The 22710-nt window shown below is 43.1% G+C and overlaps 2 protein-coding genes across 2 annotated transcripts in view; one reads left to right on the forward strand and one right to left on the reverse strand.

The window, feature by feature from the left end:
- LOC131510824 (zinc finger protein 555-like) overlaps positions 1-22710 on the forward strand; it is a 106099-nt gene that overhangs the window by 51859 nt on the left and 31530 nt on the right. The window lies entirely within an intron of this gene.
- LOC131508343 (programmed cell death protein 2-like) lies at positions 10456-17406 on the reverse strand. Its single transcript, XM_058723452.1, is given in 3 exon segments — positions 10456-10805; positions 10808-11206; positions 16767-17406. Coding segments are annotated over 3 exon segments (1389 nt in total).

The following is a 22710-nucleotide window of genomic DNA, read 5'->3' on the forward strand; positions in this document are numbered from 1 at the left end:
AAGATAGGTATTGAATCACAAATGGACACTTAGGGAACTAAGCAAGTCCTTAAAGCATAATAATATTCCTATCAGGGGAGTCCCAGAAGATGAAGTGACAGAAGAAGGGGCAGAACAGTTATTTGAGCAAATTACAGCTAAAAAGTTTGCCTAATCTGGTGAAGAAAAAACAGACCTCAAAATGAAAGAAACGCAGAGAACACCCATTAAATTCAACAAAAGGAAGCCATCACCAAGACATATCATAGTCAAATTCACAAAATACACAGACAAGGAAAAAATCCTGAAAGCAGCAAGGGGGGAAAAAGTCCTTAACGTACAAGGGGAAACAGATCAGGTTCAAAGCAGGTCTGTCCACAGAAACTTGGCAGCCCACCAGGGAGTGGCTTGATATATTAAACATCCTGAATGGGAAAAAATGCAGCCAAGGATACTTTATCCAGCAATGCTATCATTCAGAGTAGAAGGAGAGATAAAGATGTCTCCAGACAACCAAAAACTAAAGGATTTCGTGTCCACTAAACCAGCCCTGCAAGAAATATTAAAGGGGACTTTTTGGGGGAAAAAAGACTAAAAGCAACAAAGACTAGAAATAAACAGAAAACGTCACCAGAAACACCAACTTTGCAGGAAACACAATAGCACTAAGTTCATATCTTTTAATAATCACTCTGAATGTAAATGGACTAAATGTCCCAATCAAAAGACATAGCATATCAATGCATAAAAGAGAAGACCTATCTTTATGCTGCCTACAAGAGACTTGCAGACAGAAAGGCACATGCTTGCAAGTGAGGAAATGCAGAACCATGTATCTTGCTAATGCACATCAAAAGAAAACTGTAGCATATTTAAATACCTATGTATCCAAGGATTTATATACATGCTTATAGCAGGCAACATAGATTTTATTTTTATTTATTTTGACAGAGAGAGAGAGCAAGCAGGGGAGGGACAGAGGGAGAGAGAATCCTAAGCAGACTCCACACTGCCAGTGCAGTGCCAAACGTAGTACTCAAACTCATGAACTGCGAGATCATGACCTGAGCTGAAGTTGAATGCTTAACTGAGTGAGCTGCCCAGGAGGCCTAGAGAAACTGGATTTTCAACCAAAAAACTAGAACAACAGATGAATAAGTGCATTACATCATAATTAAGGGGCTTATCCATCAAGAAGATCCATCAGTTATAAATATTTATACCTGCAACTTGAAAGCAGCCAGAGACAGAAAACAATTAGTAGCAAATTAGTTGTTTGTAGTAAACTCATTAAGGGGCATCTGGGTGGCTCAGTCAGCTAAGTGTCTGACTTTGGCTCAGGTCATGATCTCACGATTTGTGAGTTTGAGCCCTGCATTGGGCTCCAAGCTGACAGCTCAGAGCCCGGAGCCTGCTTCGGATTGTGTCTCCCTCTCTCTCTGCTCCTCCCCTGCTTGCACTCTGTCTCTCTCTCTCTGTCTCTCAAAAATAAATAAGCATTAAAAAAATTTTTTTTAAAGGCACTCATTGATAATATAATAATGGTAGGGGATTTTACCCACAAGTAGCAATGGGCAGATTAGATAAGAGAAAATGAACAAGGAAACAGTGGCTTGACACACCGGACTGGATGGACTTAACAGAAATATTCAGAACATTTCATCCTAATGCAGCAGAATACACGTTCTTCTCAAGTACACATGGAACATTCCAGGGTAGATCACAAATAAGCCGTCAAGAAGTACAAAAAGATTGTCAACGCTATGAAACTTGAAGTCAACCAGAAAAACATTTTGGTAAGGCCACAAATACATGGAGATTAAAGAACATCCTACTACAGAATGAATGGGTTAACCAGGAAATTAAAGAAGAAATAAAAAATTACATGCAAGCAAATGAAAATGAAAACATGGTAGTCCAAAACACTTGGGATGCAGCAAAAGTGGGCCTAACAGGAAATTATAGTGCAATACAGGGCTATCTCAAGAATCAAGAAAAGCCTCAAATACACAACCTAACCTTATACCTAAATGTGCTAGAACAGGAACAGTAAATAAAGCCTAATGCTGATACAAGATGGGAAATAATAAAGATCAGAGGAGAAATAAATGATATAGAAGCAACAACAAAAAATTAAACACATCAATGAAACTAAGAGCTGGTTCTTTGAAAGAGTTAATGAAATTGATAAGCCCCTAGCCAGACTTATCAAAACAAAAAGGGAAAAGACCTAAATAAGTAAAATCACGAATAAAAGAGATTATAACTAACACTACAGAAATACAAACAATTATAACAATACTATGAAAAAGTATATGCTAACAAACTGGACAACCTGGAAGAAATGAACAAATTCCTAGAAACATATAAGCTACCAAAACTGAAACAGGAAGAAATAGGCCCATTACTAGTAATTGAACTAGTAATAAAAAATTTCCAAAGTGGGGCACCTGGTGGCTCAGTCAGTTAAGCATCTGACTCTTGGTTTTGGCTCGGGTCATGATCTCATGGTTTTGTGTGTTCAAGCCCCATGTGGGTCTCTGTGCTGCCAGTGTGGTACTTGGGATTCTCTGTTTCCCTCTCTCTCTCTGCCAGTCCCTCATTCATGCTGTCACATAGTGTCTCTCAAATAAATTTTAAAATGTCAAACAAAAGAAACAAATGTCCAGAGCCAGGTGGAGTCCCAGGGGAATTCTAGCAGATATTTAAAGAAAAGTTAATGCCTATTCTTTTCAAACTGTTCCAAAACATAGAAATGGAAGGAAAACTTCCAAACTCATCCTATGAGGCCAGCATTACCTTGATTCCAAAGCCAAAGACCCCACTAGAAAGGAGAATGACAGGCTAATATCCCTGATGAACATGGAAGCAAAATTCCTCAACAAGATGCTAGCAAATTGAATACAACAGTACATTAAGGAATTATTTAACATGACCAAGTGGGATTTATTCCTGGGCTGCTGGGATGGTTCAAAAGCTTCAAATCAACCTATCTGATACACTACATTAATAAAAGAAAGGATAAGAACCATATGATCCTATCAGTAGATGCATTTGACAAAATATAGCATTCATTCTTGATAAAAACCATCGACAAAGTAGGTATAGATGGAACATACTTCACATCATAAAAGCTATTTATAAAAGACCCACAGCTAATATCATCTCGTGGGAAAAACAGAGAGATTTACGTCTATGGTCAGGGTGAAGACAAGGATGTTCATTCTCGCCGTTACTCTTTAACCTAGTTCTGGAAGTCTTAGCCTCAACAATCAGACAACAAAAAGAGATAAAAGGCATCCAAATCAGCAAAGAATTGAAACTTTCACCATTTGTCCATGACATGATAATCTATGTAGAAACCTGAAAGAATGCCAAAAATATGAGAATATATGTATTCAGCAAAGTCACAGGATATAAAAAATGTACAGAAGTCTCTTGTATTTCTCTACACCACTAATGTAACAGCAGAAAAAGAAATCAAGGAATCTCTCCCATTTACAATTGCACCCAAACACTAAGATACCTAGGAATACTAACCAAAGAGGTAAAAGATCATACTCTGAAAACTACAGAAAAATTGTAAAAGAAATGGAAAAGGACAGAAAGAAATAGGAAAACATTCCATGCTCATGGGTTGGAAGAACAAACATTGTGAAAATGTTGACACTACGCAAAGCAATCTGCACATTAATGCAGTTCCTATCAAAATACCATCAGCATTTTTCATAGAGAAAGAGCAAATAATCCTAAAATCTGTATAGAACCACAAAAGACCCTGAATAGCCAAAACAATCCTGAAAAAGAAAAGCAATGGTGGAGGCATCGCAATTCCAGACTTCAAGCTATGTTACAAAGCTGTAGTCATCAAAACAGTATGGTACTGGCACAAAAATAGACACTTAGATCGATGGAAGAGAATAGAAAATCCAGAAATGGACCCGCCACTCTATGGCTAACTAATCTTTGATAAAGCAGGGAACACTATCCAACGTGAAAAGACAGTTTCTTCAACAAATGGTGTTGGGAAAGCCAGAGAGCAACATGCAAAAGAATGAAAATGGGTCACTTTCTAACACCATACACAAAAATAAATTCAAAATGGAGGAAAGACCTAAATGTGAGACAGGAAACCATCAAAATTCTGGGGGAGAACAGAGGTAGCAACCTCTTTGACCTCGGCCGTAGCAGCTTCATGTTGGTGGGGGCAAGGGAAACAAAAGGCAAACATGAACTTCTGGGACATCATCAAGATAAAAAGCTACCGCACAGCGAAGGAAACAAACAACAAAACTAAAAGACAGCTTAGGGAATGGGAGAAGAGATTTGCCAGCAACATATCTGATAAAGGGTTAGTATCCAAAATCTATAAGAACATAGCTAACTCAGCACACAAAAATCCCAAGTAACCCACTTAAGAAATGGACAGAAAACATGAACAGACATTTTTTCCAAAGAAGATGTATGGATAGCTATCAGACACCTAAAGAGATGCTCAACATCATTCATCATCAGGGAAATACAAATCAAAACCTCAGTGAAAGTGGCTCCTGGGTGGCTCAGTTGGTTAAGCATCCAAATTCAGCTCAGGTCACGATCTCACAGTTCATGAGTTCAAGTCCTGAGTCGAGCTACGGGCTGACAGCTTAGAGCTCAGAGCCTGGAACCTGCTTTGGATTGTGTATGTGTCTCTCTCTCTTCCCCTTCCGCTTGCACTCTGTCTCTCTCAGGAATAAATAAACATTTAAAAAAATTAAAAAACCACGATGAGATACCATTCACACATATCACAGTGGTTAAAATTAACAACACAAGGAACAACAAGTGTTGGGGAGAATGCCGAGAAAGGGGAGCCCTCCTGCACTGTTAGGAATGAAAATTGATGCAGCCATCCTGGAAAACAGTATGGAGGTTCCTCAAAAAGTTAAAAATAGAACTACCCTTCAATCCATAAAATGTATTTACCCGATGGATACAAAAGTACAGATTCATAGAAGCACATGCACCTCAATGTTTATAGCAGCATAATCAACAATAGCCGAACTATGGAGAGAGCCCTAGTGTGAACTGATGAATGGATTAAGAAGATGTAGTATAGGGGCGCCTGGGTGGCTCAGTCGGTTGGGCTTCCGACTTCGGCTCGGGTCATGATCTCGCGGTCCGTGAGTTCGAGCCCCGCGTTGGGCTCTGTGCTGACAGCTCAGAGCCTGGAGCCTGTTTCAGATTCTGTGTCTCCCTCTCTCTCTGACCCTCCCCCGTTCATGCTCTGTCTCTCTGTCTCAAAAATAAATAAACGTTAAAAAAAATTAAAAAAAAAAAAAAAGAAGATGTAGTATAGAGGCACCTGGAGGCTTAGTTGGTTAAGTGCCTGAGTCTTGGTTTGGGCTCAGGTCATGATCTTACAGTTCATGAGTTTGAGCACTGTATTGGGCTCTGTGCTGACAGTGCAGAGCCTGCTTGGGATTCTCTGTCTCCCTCTCTCTCTGCCCCTCCCCTGTTTGCTTTCTCTCTCTCTCTCTCTCTCTCTCTCTCTCTCTCTCTCTCAAAAAAAAAAAAAGATGTGGTAGATATATACAATGGAATATTACTCAGTTATCAAACAGAATGAAATCTTGCCATTTGCAGTGATGTGGATGGAGCTAGATGTATTATGCTAAGCAAAATAGTTATTGGAAGACAAATACCATGATTTCACTCATGCGGTTTTTAAGAACCAAAGCAGATGAATATATGGGAAGGTGGGGAAGACAGAGAGGGAAACAAACCATAAGAGACACTTAACTCTAGAGAACAAACCGAGGGTTGATGGAGGGAGGTGGGTGGGGAATGGGCTACGTGGGTGATGGTTCTTAAGGAGGACACTTGTGAGGAGCACTGGATGTTGTATGTAAGTGAGGAATCACTGAATTCTCCTGAAATTAATATTGTAGTGTATGTTAACCAACTAGAATTAAAAAAAAAATTAACGAAACAGTCTTTTGTAAAGAGGCACACTTAGATTCCTGAAACTATTTGGAAGTATGTAGAGGTACCCATTAAAATGTGTATCAAATACAGTGCTTTAGAATTATGACTTTCTAATGTAATTTTCAATAAAACAGGTTTGGGGAGATTGGATATTCCCCATAAAGGATGTTGTAGCTCTAAATTATCTTTGGCTATGTTGGTTCATTTTGCTAGAAATGCACATTAGGAGAGACCTTGGTTTCCAAACCTAAAACTGTCCAGGGTCGCGGTTGGGGGTCCCTGCACAGTGCTTTGATGACTGAAATCCATTTCTTGGTTGTTTTCTCTAGAAAAATAAAAATTTCTTAACACTGGTTTCTACAGGAGTAGCCTCTTTGCAGAAGAAATCAGACTGAAGTCGAGTGCATTTCCATCAGGCACAGTTCCAAGGTGAATAGTCCGGTTCTGAAAGGTAGTCAGAATAAAAGCCAAATGGGTTCTTTCAGAAAGGACAAACCCATAAAACAGATCTGAAATAACCCTGGACAGCATAGTCACAGAGTGTGGCTGTGATCCGAGGACAAAACTTACATTCCATTTCAGGTTGTGGGAAACCATGATCTCAGTGGGCTCTGTGAGACCTGCATCTGTTTGCTCACGAGCTCGGAGTGGTTTGGGTCTTCCCTGGGTCCACTCGTGATCACCAAGTAACCTTAGCCTTAAAAAGAAAACTGTCTTTATGACCATGCTAGTGAGTGTAAATGGGTCTCTGCTTGTAGTTTGATGAGCATTTCCCTGATGACTGTCTAGCATCTTTTAATGAATCTATTGACCATGTGCATATCTTGTTTGTAGAAGTGTCTGCTGAAATGTTAGGTGTGGACTTTTTCTAGCTGCCCCTTACCTGGGTGAGGAAGTTCCCTTCTGTTCTTGATTGGCTAAGTATTTTTGCCAGAAAGGGTGGTGGGTTTAGTCAGATGTCTTTTCTGTCTGTTGATGTGATCATGGGGTTTTTTTTTCTATTATTTGTGTTCATAAGGTTGATGACTGCTATTTTCTTGCTGAACCAACCATTTTATTCCCAGATAAATCCCACTTGGTCAAGTTGTAGAATCCTTTTTATATACGACTGGTTTTGGTACAGGGACCAACTAGCCTCATAGAGTAGGTCAGAAGTGTCTAAGCACACACACATAAGATTATTTTCTAAAGCTTTGCTGCCAGAAACTTTGTGTTTTTTAAATTTTAAGTCTGTTTATTTATTTTGAGAGAGAGAGAAAAAGCACGGTTGGGGGAGGGGCAGACAGAGAGGGAGAGAGAGAATCCCAAGCAGGCCTCCCACTGTCAGCGCATAACCTGATGTGGGGCTCGAACTCATGAAACCTGAAATCATGACTGAGCCAAAGTCAGACGCTTAACCGACTGATGACCCAGGTGCTCCTGTTCCCCAAACTTTCTACAACATTCTTTTACACTCAGATTTTGTCCTCAGATTGTCGTCATTTTAAGACAACCTCATTTTAAGACAAAATTACTTTCTATCTCAACAAAATGTATTCCCATCCCTTATGTCTTTCTTACCATCTCCTTCTTTACTATATGCAGACTTGTTTTCCTCATTTCCATCAGTCATAATTACATTGGTACAATTTTAACACTTAGAAACCTTGTTCTCCAGTAAAACTAATTGTAAACTGTCTATTACACCAGGATTCTTCAGATGACATACTTATGACTACATCTTACAGTTTTTAGCAATGTGCCTTTTTTGTCGAACAGTCTTATAGTGAGGTACAAAACTTGTTTTCCAGTTATCCTGATCATCTTTGGTTTCTCTGCAAGAAGAACCCAAAAGCTCTTAAAACTTATGCTTGATAATTAACATGTCAGTATTTTATCTTCTTTAGAAAAGACTGCAGTGCTTAAGTGACTCAGTTGGTTAAGCATCTGACTTCGGCTCAGGTCATAATCTCACAGTTTGTGGGTCCGAGCCCCATGTCAGGCTCTGTGCTGACAGCTCCAAGCCTAGAGCCTCTTTGGATTCTGTGTCTCCCTCTCTCTCTGCCCCTCCCACTTGCACTCTGTCTCTCTCTCAAAAATACACACTTAAAAAAAAAGACTTATATGCCCAGTGAATTCTACCTGATTTATCATTGAACTTAGGGAAACTTCAAAGTTTCAGGTTATGAAAGATTTTGAAATCTATCTTAACATTTACCCAGGAGACCTTCATGAGATAGACAAAACGGACTATGATTTTAAGCTATCTTTTCCTGACAAATTACAATAAAGATAATGTGAGCTCATTTGATGTTTAGTAAACCTTGGTAGAATATAAGTGTTATGTGTGATGTGGATAACTCTAACAGAATGTCTATTTAATTATATAACAACCTTACATTAGCTTTAATACCAAATAGATTGTAACTGTGTCCACACAAGTCAATCACATTGTTCCCCATTGTCAGTTTTTACCTTGGGTACCCATACATTATTCTAAAGGTGACAGATTAAGTCCATTAGAAGCCCCCTGCAGGGGCTGAAACTAGAAATACTTATATGAGATAAAGCAGACTTCAAAACAAAGACTGTGGTAAGAGACACAGAAGGTGAATGCATGACGATAAACAGATCAATCCAACAAGAGCATAACAATGGAATATAACTACACACCCTGCAAGGAACACCTCAATATATAAGCAAATATTAATAGAAATAAAGGCAGAAAATGACAGTAGTACAATAATTGTAGGAGAATTTAACACTCCACTAATGTGAATGTGTAGAACATCCGGACTGATAATCAGTAAGTAAAGGGTAGATTTCAGTGACACATTAAATAAACCTGGTGGACTTAACAGATACATGTGGACAATCCACCCCAAGCAGCAGAATACACATTCTTTTCAAGTGCACATGGAACATTCTCCAGGATAGATCATGTGTTAGGCCACAAAACAAGTCTCAGTAATTTTAACAAGACTGAAATCATACCAAGCATGTTTTCCATGCACAGCAGTATGAAGTTACAAGCCAAGTACAAGAAAAGAATAGGAAAAAGCTCAATCAGGTGGAGGATAACAGCATGCTACTAAAAACCAACAGGCCAACAGAGAAATTAACATGGAATCATCAAATACTCGGAGCCAGATAAAAATGAATGAATGGGGGCGCCTGGGTGGCGCAGTCGGTTAAGCGTCCGACTTCAGCCAGGTCACGATCTCGCGGTCCGTGAGTTCGAGCCCCGCGTCAGGCTCTGGGCTGATGGCTCGGAGCCTGGAGCCTGTTTCCGATTCTGTGTCTCCCTCTCTCTCTGCCCCTCCCCCGTTCATGCTCTGTCTCTCTCTGTCCCAAAAATAAAAAAAAAATAAAAAAAAAAAAGAATGAATGAATGCCGTGATGGAAAATTTTTTGCACGTGTAGCACACACAGTCCTAAGAGGGAAGTGCATACTGACACAAGCCTACCTCAGGAAACAAGAAAAATCTCAAACATTCTAACCTCACACCTAGAGTAACTAGAAAAAGAACAAGCAAAGCCCAAGTCACAGAGAACAGAGCAGAAAGAGATGAAATGGAGATTTAAAAATAGAAAACATCAAGACAACTAAGAGCTGGTTCCCCACCCCCTTTTTTGGTCTTAATTAGCCCATGAACCCATTTTATTGTAGAAAGAAACAAACATACAGATAAAACAATTATTTCACTTAGTCCCACTATTCGTAGTTAATTAGTTCACACCGAGTATGTGTCTTTCCAGATTTCTGTGGACAAACACACATATAAATACTTTTACAAAGATACAAACATACTATGAATATCTTGTTGTCAGCTGAAAGCTGTGTGTCTTTTCTAATACAAGTTGCTTTAAATTTTTTTAAAAATATTTATTTAGTTTTTGAGAGAGAGAGCATGAGCGCGGGAGGGAAGACAGAGTGAGACACAGAATCCGAAGCAGGCTTCAGGGTCTGTACTGTCAGCACAGATCCCAACGTGGGGCTAGAACCCACAAACCGTGAGATCATGACCTGAGCTGCAGTTAGACGCTCGATCAGCTGAGTCACCCCGGTGCCCTGTAAATCTGTATCTTATTTGATGTGCATATAGGTCTGTATCATTAAGACTCCACTGGGGCTCCTGGGTGACTCCATCTGTTAAACATTTGACTTTGGCTCAGGTTATGAATTCCCAGTTCATTAGATCAAGCCCTGCATCAGGCTCTGTGGTGATAGCTTGGAGCCTGGAGTCTTCTTTGGATTCTGTGTCTCCCTCTCTCTCTGCCCCCACCCCACATTCTCTCTCTCTCTCTCTCTCTCTCTCTCAAAAATTAAAAAAAAAAATTAAAAAATAAATGACTGCATTACTTTCTGCTGTAGGGACCCACCAAAATTTATTGAATTACTTGTCACTGGACCTTTTTGTTTCACTAATATTTACATATTGTAAACTCACCTAAAACAACATCTTTGTTTCTGGTATAGGTATTTCCTTAGGATACAGTCCTAGCACGGGAATGGTAAGGTCTAAGAGATTATGAGAATTTGTAAGGCTTTATGACCTTGTCTTCAGGTGTGTCTGTTATATCTTGCTTCCAAACCAGTTCCTCTGTGTAGCCAATCCCCTGTCTACAGCTTTCAACACAGGTGGAGACAGCCAGAACACCCCAATCAACACTCCTGCCAAGTCTGTTGGCCTTTAGGTGCTTGAGCCGCTGAGGCATGACCTGGAATTCAAATATTCTCTTGGCCCCACAGGGGCAAACTGGAATATCCTTTTCTTGAGGGACATTCTCACCAGAGATCCAGGTGGGTACAATCCCTCTGGCATATCTAAGAATCTGTTCTGGCTCTAGGGCTATTTTAGTTTTAAACTTCTGGAATTTTTATCTTCCTTGGGTTCATGTTTTGCCATGGAATCCAATTCTTCATCAGGTGCTTCACCCATGCTTCCTGTAATTTCTGCTTCCCTTCCCTTTTCAACATCTTCAAGTGTAACCTTATCTTCAGTTCTTATTACAATTTCAAATTCTGATTGTCTACAAGCCTGCTTATGTCCCCATCTCCAGTCTGGAGTATGATGCTCCTTACTTCGGTAACGTGCCTCGTGACATCTGGAGCATGTTTGGGGGCTTAAACTGCCACCAACCCTGCAGAGATGAACCCCAGACTTGAGCTGAAGGCACACAGACTCTCCTGTCTCTGGAGGAGGGTCCTCAGAAGGTGGCTGATATGAGTAAAAGTCATTTTTCCTGGGTAGCTGATTTCTAAGAACTTGCTTGGGAACTGCTCACGGCAGCATCCATGCTGGCACTGCTTCCATGAAGCTCTGCTCAGCTGGTCTGGCTGAGGTGACAGCCATGGAGAAAGAGTGGCGGACTGCCCAGGTGCTTGCACTCTTAAGAGCTGGTTCTTTGAAAAGATACAATTGATAAAATCTAACAAAACTAATCAACAAAACAAGAGAGAAGACTCAAGATCAGAAATGAAAGAAAATTACAGTCGACACCACAGAAATAAATGGATTAAAAGAGATTACTCTGAGAAATTCTATACCAACAGATTGCACAATGTATAAGAAATATACACACATTTAGAGGCTATAATCCTCAAGAGTAGATCAGGATGAAACAGAAAATGTAAACAGATCTATTACTAGAAACAAAATTGAACTACTAACCAAACCACTTCCTGGAAAAGTTCAGGACCACCCAGACAACCTCTCAGGGGCATTCTACCAACATATATAGAAGATGTAGGAGCCACACTACCCAAACTATCCCAGACTGTAGAAGAGGGAGGAATACTTCTAAACTCTTTCAAGAGGCCAGAATTCCCCTCATATTAGACACCATACAAAAAAATTATAATATATAATATAATATGTCTACATATTAGACTACTACATATACAGACTACTACATATTAGACATCTGTACAAAAAAATTATGGGTGAATTTCCCTGATGAAGATGGATAGAAAAATACCAAGCAAAATATCAGCAAACTGAATTCAAAATACATTCAAAAGAGCATTCTCCACAATATAGTGGGGCTTCAGGGATGCAAAGATTTTTTTAATATACGTATATCAATCAACATGAGATACCACATTAATGAAATAATTTACAAAAATCATATGATCATCTACATAGATGTAGAAAATCATTAGACAAAATTCAACCTCCATTCCACTGGTTTTTTTTAAGTTTATTAATCTATTTTGACAGACAGAGTGAGTGCGAGGTGGGGGAGGGCAGAGACAGAGGGAGAGAGAGACCCCAGGAAGGCTCCCTGCTATCAGCGTGTAGAACCCATCAACAGCGACATCATGATCTCGGCTGAGACCAAGAGTCAGAGATTCAACCGACTGAGCCACCAGAGCGTCCCGATCTCCATTCCCAATAAAAACTCTCAAAATGGGGTGTACACAAGGAATGTACCTCAAAGGCCATGTATAACAGACTCACAGCTAACATACTCAATGGTGAAGAGCCAGAAGCTTTTCCTCTAAGGTCAGGAACAAAGCAAGGATGTCCACTCTCACCACTTTCACTCAACATAGTCCTGGAAGTCCTAGCCATACTAGTCAGAGAAGATAAAGAAATAAGAAATATGCAAACTGTTAAGAAGGAAGAGAAAATTATCAGTATATGCAGATGATAAGAAACTATATGTAGAAAGCCCTTAAGACTTTACAAAATTATTAGAAATAATAAATGAGTTTAGATTCATTACAGAATACAAAATTAATACACCCAAATCTGTTGCATTTCTATTTCTAATAAAAAAATAGCAGATGAGGGGCGCCTGGGTGGCGCAGTCGGTTAAGCGTCCGACTTCAGCCAGGTCACGATCTCGCGGTCCGTGAGTTCGAGCCCCGCGTCGGGCTCTGGGCTGATGGCTGGGAGCCTGGAGCCTGTTTCCGATTCTGTGTCTCCCTCTCTCTCTGCCCCTCCCCCGTTCATGCTATGTCTCTCTCTGTCCCAAAAATAAATAAAAAACGTTGAAAAAAAAAATAGCAGATGAGAAATTAAGAAAACAAACTCATGTTCAATGTCTTCAAAAACAATAAAAGACAGTGAGTAAATGTACCCAATGAAGTTGAAAGACCTGTACTCTGAAAGCTATAAGACATTCAATGTACAAAATTGAAGATGATAAAATAAATTCAAAGATATACTATTGTCATGGATTGCAAGGATTAATATTGTTAAAAATGCCCATAGTATGAAAAGCACTCTACATATTCAATGCAATCCCTATCAACATACTAACAGTATTTTTCAAAGATCTAGAGCAAGAAATTCTAAATTTTGTATGGAAGCAGAAAAGATTCCAAATAACCAAAGCAGTTTTGAGAAAGCATACCAAAGCTGAAGATATAACAGTCCCAGATTTCAGACTCTGTTAAACAAAACAGCATAATACTGGCACAAAAGCAGATACAGAGCTCGAGGCAACAGAATAGAGAGTCCAGAAGTAAACCCATGTTTATATGGCCAGATTATCTACAAAGAAGGAGCTGAGAATATACAGTGGGGAAAAGACTGTCCCTTCAGTAAGTGGTGTTGGGAAAATGAGACAGCTACCCGCAAGATGAAACGGCCAGCTTCGTACCCCTTACCTGAAAGGAAACTCCGTATGGATTAAGTACCTACATGTAAGACTTGAAACATGTACACCTCTTAAGACAAAACAGAGGTGCTGAACTCATGGATGTCAGCCTTACCGATATTTTTGTGGAATTATCCCTTCAGTTAAGGGAAACAAAAGGAAAACTAAAAAATTGAAACAGGAGCATAACAGACATTTTCCCACAGAAAATATAACATGCCACTTAATGCATGAAGAGCTGCTCAATATCACTAATCATCAAGGAAATGCACATCAAAACCACAACGAACTATCTCTTCACAGAAGCCAGAATGGCTACTATCAGAAAGATAAGAAATAACAAGTGATGGTGAAGGTGTGGAGAAAAAAATCTCCTTATTGTTGTTGGGATTTAAATTGGTGCAGCCACCTTGGAAAACAGTGTGGAGTTTCCACAAAAAAGTAAACACGATTACCGTATGTCCATAATTCCACTTCTGGGTAGGTAAACTTACCAAATTGGGGTGCCTGGGTGGCTCAATCGGTTGAGCATCTGACTCTTGGTTTGGGCTCAGGTCATGATGTTATGGTTACTGGGTCTGAGTCTTGGATAGGTCTCTGCGCTAACAGTGCAGAGTCTACTTGGGATTCTCTGTCTTGCATTCTCTTTGCCCCTTCCCTGCTCGTGCTCTGTCTCAAAATAAATACACACGAAAAAAAATTTTTAAATACAAATAAATTTTTTAAAAGCTTGCTATGATTGGGGCGCCTGGGTGGCTCAGTCGGTTAAGCGTCCGACTTCAGCTCAGGTCATGACCTCACAGTTTGTCAGTGCGAGCCCCACGTCAGGCTCTGTGCGGACAGCTTAGAGCCTGGAGCCTGGTTCATATTCTGTGTCTGTCTCCCTCTCTGCCCCTCCCCCACTCACACTCTGTCTCTGTCTCTTGCTCGAGAATAAATAAACACTAAAAATTTTTTTTAAAAAGCTTGCTATGAGGGAAGCATAATGATGAAGGTATGGACATATAGAAGTATATTCAATAGGAGTCAAAGTCATCACTTAAGACAGAAGTTCTGTTACCATAAATTTCATGTTTTTTCACATTAAACAACTGTCCAGGGACATGTGTGTTATGTGGAGCATCTCAGTTCCAGGCCTTGGAAACATCTCTGCTGAAAATCCCCAGCCCTGAAGGGCCTGTCCTGGATAATCCGAGAGTGAAAGAAACTCAGGGAGAAATCTTCATGAACTTGCATTCGGTAAGGTTTCTTAACTTACAGGATAATCACAAGGAACACAAGAAAAGTAGGTAAATGAGGCTGCAGCAGGATGAAAGTCTTGTGCATCAAAGGTCATTATCAAGAGATTGAAAGGACACCCATAAAATGGGAGAACAACCTTGTAAATCACATACATGATAAGATTTTATCATTCAGAATACACAAAGAAGTCTTAAGTGAATAACAAAAACGTGGCCCAGTCAGTGAGCAAAACCTTGAAGAGACATTTCTCTTAAGACGACGCACAAATGTCTAATAGACACGTGAAACCATCCTCCCATCAGGACGATGCGAGTCAGAACCACGATGAGATGCCACTTCCCACTCACGAGGACGGCTAGGAGCCAGAATCCAGAAAAGAAGCGGCGGCCAGGATGTGGAGAAAGCGGAACCCTGTGCTTGGCTGGTGGGAGTGTCAGGGCAGCTGATGTGGAAAACGTTTGGTGGTTCCTCAAGAAGTGAAACACAGGGGGCGCCTGGGTGGCGCAGTCGGTTAAGCGTCCGACTTCAGCCAGGTCACGATCTCGCGGTCCGTGAGTTCGAGCCCCGCGTCAGGCTCTGGGCTGATGGCTCGGAGCCTGGAGCCTGTTTCCGATTCTGTGTCTCCCTCTCTCTCTGCCCCTCCCCCGTTCATGCTCTGTCTCTCTCTGTCCCAAAAATAAATAAAAAATGTTGAAAAAAAAAATTAAAAAAAAAAAAAGAAGTGAAACACAGAATGGCAGTGTGACCCAAGTGTTCCAGTTCTACGGAAACAGACACTCAGATGTGTGCACACGAATGCCAGGTGCAAAACTGTGGAGACCCCGCAAAAGAGGGAAACGTCCCAGGTGTCCCCCAGTGTGTGGATGGATGAACAGGGTGCGGCGTATCCACAGGACGGACGGTGATTCAGCCCCGGAGAGGAATGAAGGACAGACACAGCATGCACGTGAACGTATGGTGACAATGTTATACCACGTGGAAGACACCAGCCACACCAGGCCACATGGTGTGAGTCACTTACCTTAAATAGGCAGAGTGGGCAAATCTGTAGAGACATGAAATATTTCAACATTGCCCAGGAGGCTTGATTTCCTGGCTATTGTGGCCTTTAAATTTGTTTAGGAAAATGGAGATGTAATTCACATCCCATAGGGCTCACACATGTTTTTAAATGTTTATTTATTTTGAGAGAGGGAGCAGGGGTAGGGGCAGGGAGAGATGGGGACAGATCTGAAACGGACAATATACTTAAGCCCAATATTGGGCTCCAACTCACTAACCAGGAGCTCATGACCTGAGCTGAAGTCCGTCGCTCAAGCGAGTGAGTTGCCCAGGTGCTCCTGTGCTCACACTTTTAAGAGTAAAACTCAGTGTTCTTCCCTTCCCTCCCCTCCCCTGCCCTCCCCTGCCCTGCCCTGCCCTCCCCTCCCCTCCCCTTGCGTGTTCCCAGGCTGTCCCACATCAACACACCACCTGAAGAAGGAAGTGGAGCGTTTACATTCCACATCCACAGGGACTGATTACAAAGTGGATCTGCGTGACTTTCCTTGCAGAATATAACGCACACCTGAGTGTTGTAACGTGTCACACCTGTGGCTGTGCCCGGGCGACCTTGCCTTCCGCTTGGTGACGTCACCGGTCACTGAGCTGTTCTTAAATAGAGTGATCCAGTGTGGACCACGGACACAGGGTCACCGGGCCCTTCTGTTCTGTCGCATCCTAATCCAGCGCCGGACAAGGGAGCCTCCGCAGAGAAACGGAGTCAGATTCCCGGGACAGAAGAGGGATGCGGCGGGGGAGGGTGGGGCGGGGGTTCAGCTCGCCCGGAGCGAATTCCGCTGGGAGTGGACCTGGGCGCGGAACTGGGCGCAGGGGGTAGGACACGTGTGTACCGCCAGCCTGTCACTCAGGGGTCAGGAGGCGGGGCCTGGGGGAGCTGTCCAATCTGGGGCCCCAGGGGCCGTGTCAGGGTTACCCTCCAATCAGACCGTGAAGGGCCGCAAACTGTCCTATCACGGCGCGGGGGCCGCAATTATATCCCGGGAACCGTCCAATCAGGCCCGGGGGCGGGCGCGATCCCACCTCGTGGACGTGAATCCGCGTTCCCCGCGGGCTCGGGCTCCTCTGCGCGGGGCTGGCACCCGCCTGGGGCCGCAGTGCCGAGTGGAGGGCGCGTCGAGAGCCCGGAGCGGAGCCGCCAGAGGGTGAGTCCGGCCCAAGTGAGACCCGGAGGGGGCTCGTTCCCACCGGCAGGAACCCCTGGGAGGGGCCGCGGGCCCGGGTCTCCCAGACCCCGGGGGTCTGGACCCGATTTTCAGCCCTCGTCGGCGGGGTGGGGTTCCGGCGTTCTGTCCCCTCCCCGCCTGTTGGTTCTGGGGTCCCCTCCCGATTTTCTGCCGTGGGTCTCGGGTTGGGCTCCAGGTGTCCCGTCACCTCCCCGCGTGCGGGTTTTCCTGTGACCACCTGAGTCTCTTGCTGGTGGAAGGAGGAGGGGACCACCACGTGCGGGGGCAGTAAAACCTGGGAATCGGGGTCGGGGAACTCACGATGGACCTGAGAGATAAATTCAAATCTGCGCCTGGCTGAGGACGATTTATTACAATCAATTCCAACAGGACCAGCTCCCATCTCAGGGACCCGCCAGTGAAACAGAACGAGGCTTGGCTGTTCTGCGAGAGGGGGATGGGCAGGAAGGCCCAGTGTCAGGATCCCGCCCCTGCGGTGGAGGAAGGCCTCAGTGGCTCAGGTCCCCAGCGCCTTGTTCCTCAGCTCAGTGGATGCTCAGAGTGTGGGCCTCCCAGAATTCAAGGGAGGACAGTGGCCTGGGTAAAGTTTGGGTGGGAAAGGGGCGGTGGTGGACAGTTGGTCAAACCAATGTCAAATGAAGATTCCCAATTGAGTAAGGATAGTCCTGCATTGAGGAGAATGATTACAAAGAGGGGCGAGGGGACTGTTGCACTAGGGGCAGGGGCTTTGCAGGGGGATGGTGTGTGTGTGTGTGGGGGGCTGTTGCATTGGAGACAAGGGCTGTGCAGTGGGGCGGGGGGCTGTTGTATTAGGAGCAAGAGATACATCCACAGGGACGACACTGTGACCCTAAGACCTGCGAGTGTCTCAAGAGTCGTGTAGAAGGGAGGAGTGGAGGAAAGAAACCAGGCATGAGTAGGTGTGGTGCTGACGTGGAGGTTCCCTGAGGCCAGCCTGTCCCCCTGTTCCCAGGAGGGGCTGTGTGTGGCTCAGCCTGAGAGCAAGCCCACGTTCAGGGGTCTGGAGGAAGGAGAGAAGCCAAAGCAAAGTGGGACCAGCCAGCATTTTGTGCCCCTTGGTCACGGGGACAAGCAGCTGAGCTGATCGCAGATGAGGCACAAAGTGTGGATGTGGGGGGCCTGCGTGTGGCCCTGTCATGGGTGAGCCAGGGGGACTTCCTGTGAGTCATGTCTCTCTCTGTCTTTTAAAATTTATTTTATTTTGAGACAGAGAGTGGGAGCAGGGGGAGGGGCAGAGAGACAGGGACAGAGAATCCCAAGCAGGCTCTGAACCCTCAGCTCAGAGCCCGATGTGGGGCTCGAACCCACGAACCGTGACATCACCACCTTAACCAAAATCAAGACTCACATGATTTAACACTTAACCAACGGAGGCACCCAGGAGCACAGGGCTCAGGTAGGCGTCTGCAGGTCACCTGTCACCTGTGAGCAGCGCTGTCCCTGTCCAGCTCAGCACGGATGGCTCTGTCCTCCGCCAGCCTCGCGTTGAGCAGGTGTAAAGTGCCCGAGTTCTTTCTGCCTCCTTTCTTCCTCGGGTTACTGGGGGGCTTTATCCAGAGAGCGTCCCCTGGGGAAAAGTGTCTCAGGACAGAACTGTCCTTCTCCATGAGGGTTGGGGGCTCCACGCCTTCATGCTGTGGTGACTCCAGTGTTCACAAGCACTTAAGACCTTTGTGCCGTATTTGCAGGTGTATGATTTTTCTGTTGTAGTGTGTGAGTGTGCTGTCCCTGGGGACTGCTGTTGTTTTCCTCTCTTTGCAGCTCTACCCCTGTTCTCATCATCAAGCAGTGTATGGCTTGATTTTGCCCCTGTTGAACTTGCAATAAGGGAGTAATCCTAGAATAGTCTTTGATGTCACGGGAGCGTGCGGTTTCACAGCCCTGCTCCGTCTCACCTGGGCAGGTGTCTGAGGCTCAGGTGGTTCGGCCAGCGTAGTCCTTTCTAGTGCTTCTGTGCCTTGGGGCACCTCACGGTTGGTCAGTGCTACTGCCTTCGTTCTTATTTTTGTATCCAAGCGCACAATGCAACTAACATTTCTATACTTTAGGGAAAAATTGCGGGATGGTACGTTGTGGCTAACTTCAGTTTACCAGGAAATGCTGGTGGGTCGTAGGAGTTGTGCCCTCTGTCCCCCCACTTTGTGCCTTCCACGTGATTGCCAGCACCTAGAAATGCCTAGCGTGTTTCTTTCCATCTAACATGTGAGCCAGGGTCTCCCTGTTTTGACATATAGTCCTGACTTATAATTAAGGTAGTGCAGGCATTTTCTCCTGGAGGGTGGTTTATATTTTCACTCTCTTTATTCAGTGCTACTGAATGGGTTCTTTTTTTCTCTTTTTTTTTTTTACATATTTATTTTGAAAGCGAGCACCAGGGAGAGGGGGCAGAGAGAGAGAGAGAGAGAGAGAGAATCCCAAGCAGGCTCCCTACCGTCAGCACGAAGCCAGAAGTGGGGCTTGAACTCATGAACACGTGAGATCACAGTCTGAGCTGAAGTATGACAGTCAACTGACTGAGCCACCCAGGCACCCTCTGGGCTCCTCTTAATTTTAAGACAATCATGATTATCAGTGCCTTCCTTTAGAAGTTACTCTTCTTCCCTTTATATAAGGTAACCTTGTAATAGGAAGTCCTAGAACACTTGTGTTGACATTCTTCTGGCCTACTGCACTGTCCCAATTCTTTGGTTATTTAAATGCCTTAATGTGTTTTAGGGAAAGTCTCTTCCCCCTTTTTCTGTAGAAAACTCAGCTATTTATGGACATTTGCCTTCAATTTCAGGCTTTCAAAGTAGTTTATCTTTTGTAATGTTTATTTTTGATAGAGACAGAGCATGAGTGGGGGAGGGGCAGAGAGAGAGGGAGACACAGAATTCAAAGTAGGCTCGAAGCTCTGAACTGTCCACACAGAGCCCTACACAGGGCTTGAATTCAGAACCGTGATATCGTGACCTGAGCCAACGTTAGACGCTTAACCAACTGAATCACCGAGACACTCCTTAAACTAGTTTTCCATAAACTCAAGACTAAAAAGTCCAACCTGGTTTGGATTTAATGGAATTTCATTAAAAGTCTAGAGTTGCTGTTGTGGTGGTGGGTGGTTCTCTTTCCGAGATCATGTGCCATCCTTCCATTTCTGCCTTTCCACTTTGGTGTCATCCAGTAGCATTTTATGATTTTTCCTTTATGGTCATTTTGTGTTTTTATTAGACCCGGCATCTGCAAAGCCTCTGGTTTTCCTATGTCTTTCAACTTTACTCAGAACACCAGCTCTGACCCTTCTGGTCACTGCACTGGTAGGGATTTGCCCCACCTCAGGCAATGCTGGGCACCAGCTGGGTGTCCTACAATCTAACTCAATTCCAACACTTCCTACCTTGAGACAGTGTCAGAGCCCACCAGAGAGGGGCTCAGTCCCATAAGACTCCCCACTCCACATGCCTACTGTGGTTAGTAGAGCTCTAGGTTACCCACAGCTGCCCCTTGGCCTTGGACCAGAGGTTCCCATGATCCCCTCCTTGGATTTATTTGCCAGAGCATCTCACAGAACTCAGAGACCAAACACTTAACACTTTCCAGTTTATGAAAGAATATGATAAAGGATGCAGATGAACAGCCAGAGAGAGAGGTGCATAGGGGAGGACTGGGAAGGTCCTGAGCCCATCATCTTCCAGGTGTGGTTCAGATTACCCTGGTGGATGCTTTCTGAACCCCATACTGTTGGGATTCTAAAGGCTTCCTCACCTCAGCATACTCAATGATTAACTATGATTCCAGACCCTCTCCTGAGACTGGAGGATGGGGTGTAGGTGTGAGAATTCCAGGCTTGCAGTCATGGCTTGATCTTTTTTTTTTAAATAAATTTTATTTAATTTATTTTTTAATTATTATTATTTTTAATTTATATCCAAGTTAGCATATAGTACAACAATGGTTTTCGGAGTAGATTCCTTAATGCCCCTTACCCATTTAGCCCATCCCCCCTTCCACAACCCATCCAGTAACCATCTGTTTGTTCTCCATATTTAAGAGTCTCTTATGTTTTTGTCCCCCTCCCTGTTTTTATATTATTTTTGCTTCCCTTCCCTTGTGTTCACCTGTTGTCTCTTAGAGTCCGTATATGAGTGAAGTCATATGATACTTGTCTTTCTCTGATTTCGCTTAGCATAATACCCTCCAGTTCCATCCACATAGTTGCAAATGGCAAGATTTCATTCTTTTTGATTGCCGAGTAATACTCCATTGTATATATATATACCACATCTTCTTTATCCATTCATCCATCGATGGACATTTGGGCTCTTTCCATACTTTGGCTATTGTCGATAGCACTGCTATAAACATTGGGGTGCATGTGCCCCTTCGAAACAACACACCTGTATCCCTTGGATAAGTACCTAATAGTGCAATTGCTTGGTCATAGGGTAGTTCTATTTTTAATTTTTTGAGGAACCTCCATACTATTTTCCAGAGTGGCTGCACCAGTTTGCATTCCCACCAGCAATGCAAAAGAGATCCTCTCTCTCCGCATCCTCGCCAACATCTGTTGTTACCTGAGTTGTTAATGTTAGCCATTCTGACAGGTGTGAGGTGGTATCTCTTTGTGGTTTTGATTTGCATTTCCATGATGATGAGTGATTGAGCATTTTTTCATGTGTCGGTTGGCCATCTGGATGTCTTTGGAGAAATGTCTATTTATGTCTTTTGCCCATTTCTTCACTGGATTATTTGTTTTTTCGGTGTTGAGTTTGATAAGTTCTTTATAGATTTTGGATACTAACCCTTTATCTGATATGTCATTTGCAAATATCTTCCCCCATTCTGTCAGTTGCCTTTTAGTTTTACTGATTCCTTCGCTGTGCAAAAGCTTTTTATTTTGATGAGGTCCCAGTAGTTCATTTTTGCTTTTGTTTCCCTTGCCTCTGGAGACGTGTTGAGTAAGAAGGTTCTGCAGCCGAGGTCAAAGAGGTTTTTGCCTGCTTTCTCCTCGAGGATTTTGATGACTTCCTGTTTTCCATTTAGGTCTTTCATCCACTTTGAGTTTTCTTTTTGTGTAAGGTGTAAGAAAGTGGTCCAGGTTTATTTTTCTGCATATCTCAGAAAATTGCACCACTTGCTGAAAATATTGTCTTTATTCCATTGGATATTTTTTCCTGCTTTGTCAAAGATTAGCTGGCCATACGTTTGTGGGTCCATTTCTGGGTTCTCTATTCTGTTCCATTGATCTGAGTGTCTGTTTTTATGCCAGTACCATACTATCTTGATGATTACAGCTTTGTAATACAACTTGAAGTCCAGGATTGTGATGTCTCCTGCTTTGGTTTTCTTTTTCAAGATCGCTTTGGCTATTCGGGGTCTTTTCTGGTTCCACACAAATTTTAGGATTATTTGTTCTAGCTCTATATAGAATGCTGGTGTTATTTTGATAGGGATTGCATTGAATATGTAGATTGCTTTGGGTAGTATTGACAGTTTAATATTGTTTGTTCTTCCTATCCAGGAACATGGAAAATGGAATATTTTTCCTTTTTTTTTTTTTTTTGGTGTCTTCAATTTCTTTCATAAGCTTTCTATAGTTTTCAGTGTATAGATTTTTCACCTCTTTGGTTGGATTTATTCTTGGTATTTAATGGTTTTTGGTGCAATTGTAAATGGGATCGATTCC

Source organism: Neofelis nebulosa, chromosome 4 (genome assembly GCF_028018385.1).
Source record: "Neofelis nebulosa isolate mNeoNeb1 chromosome 4, mNeoNeb1.pri, whole genome shotgun sequence".
NCBI lineage: Eukaryota > Metazoa > Chordata > Mammalia > Carnivora > Felidae > Neofelis > Neofelis nebulosa.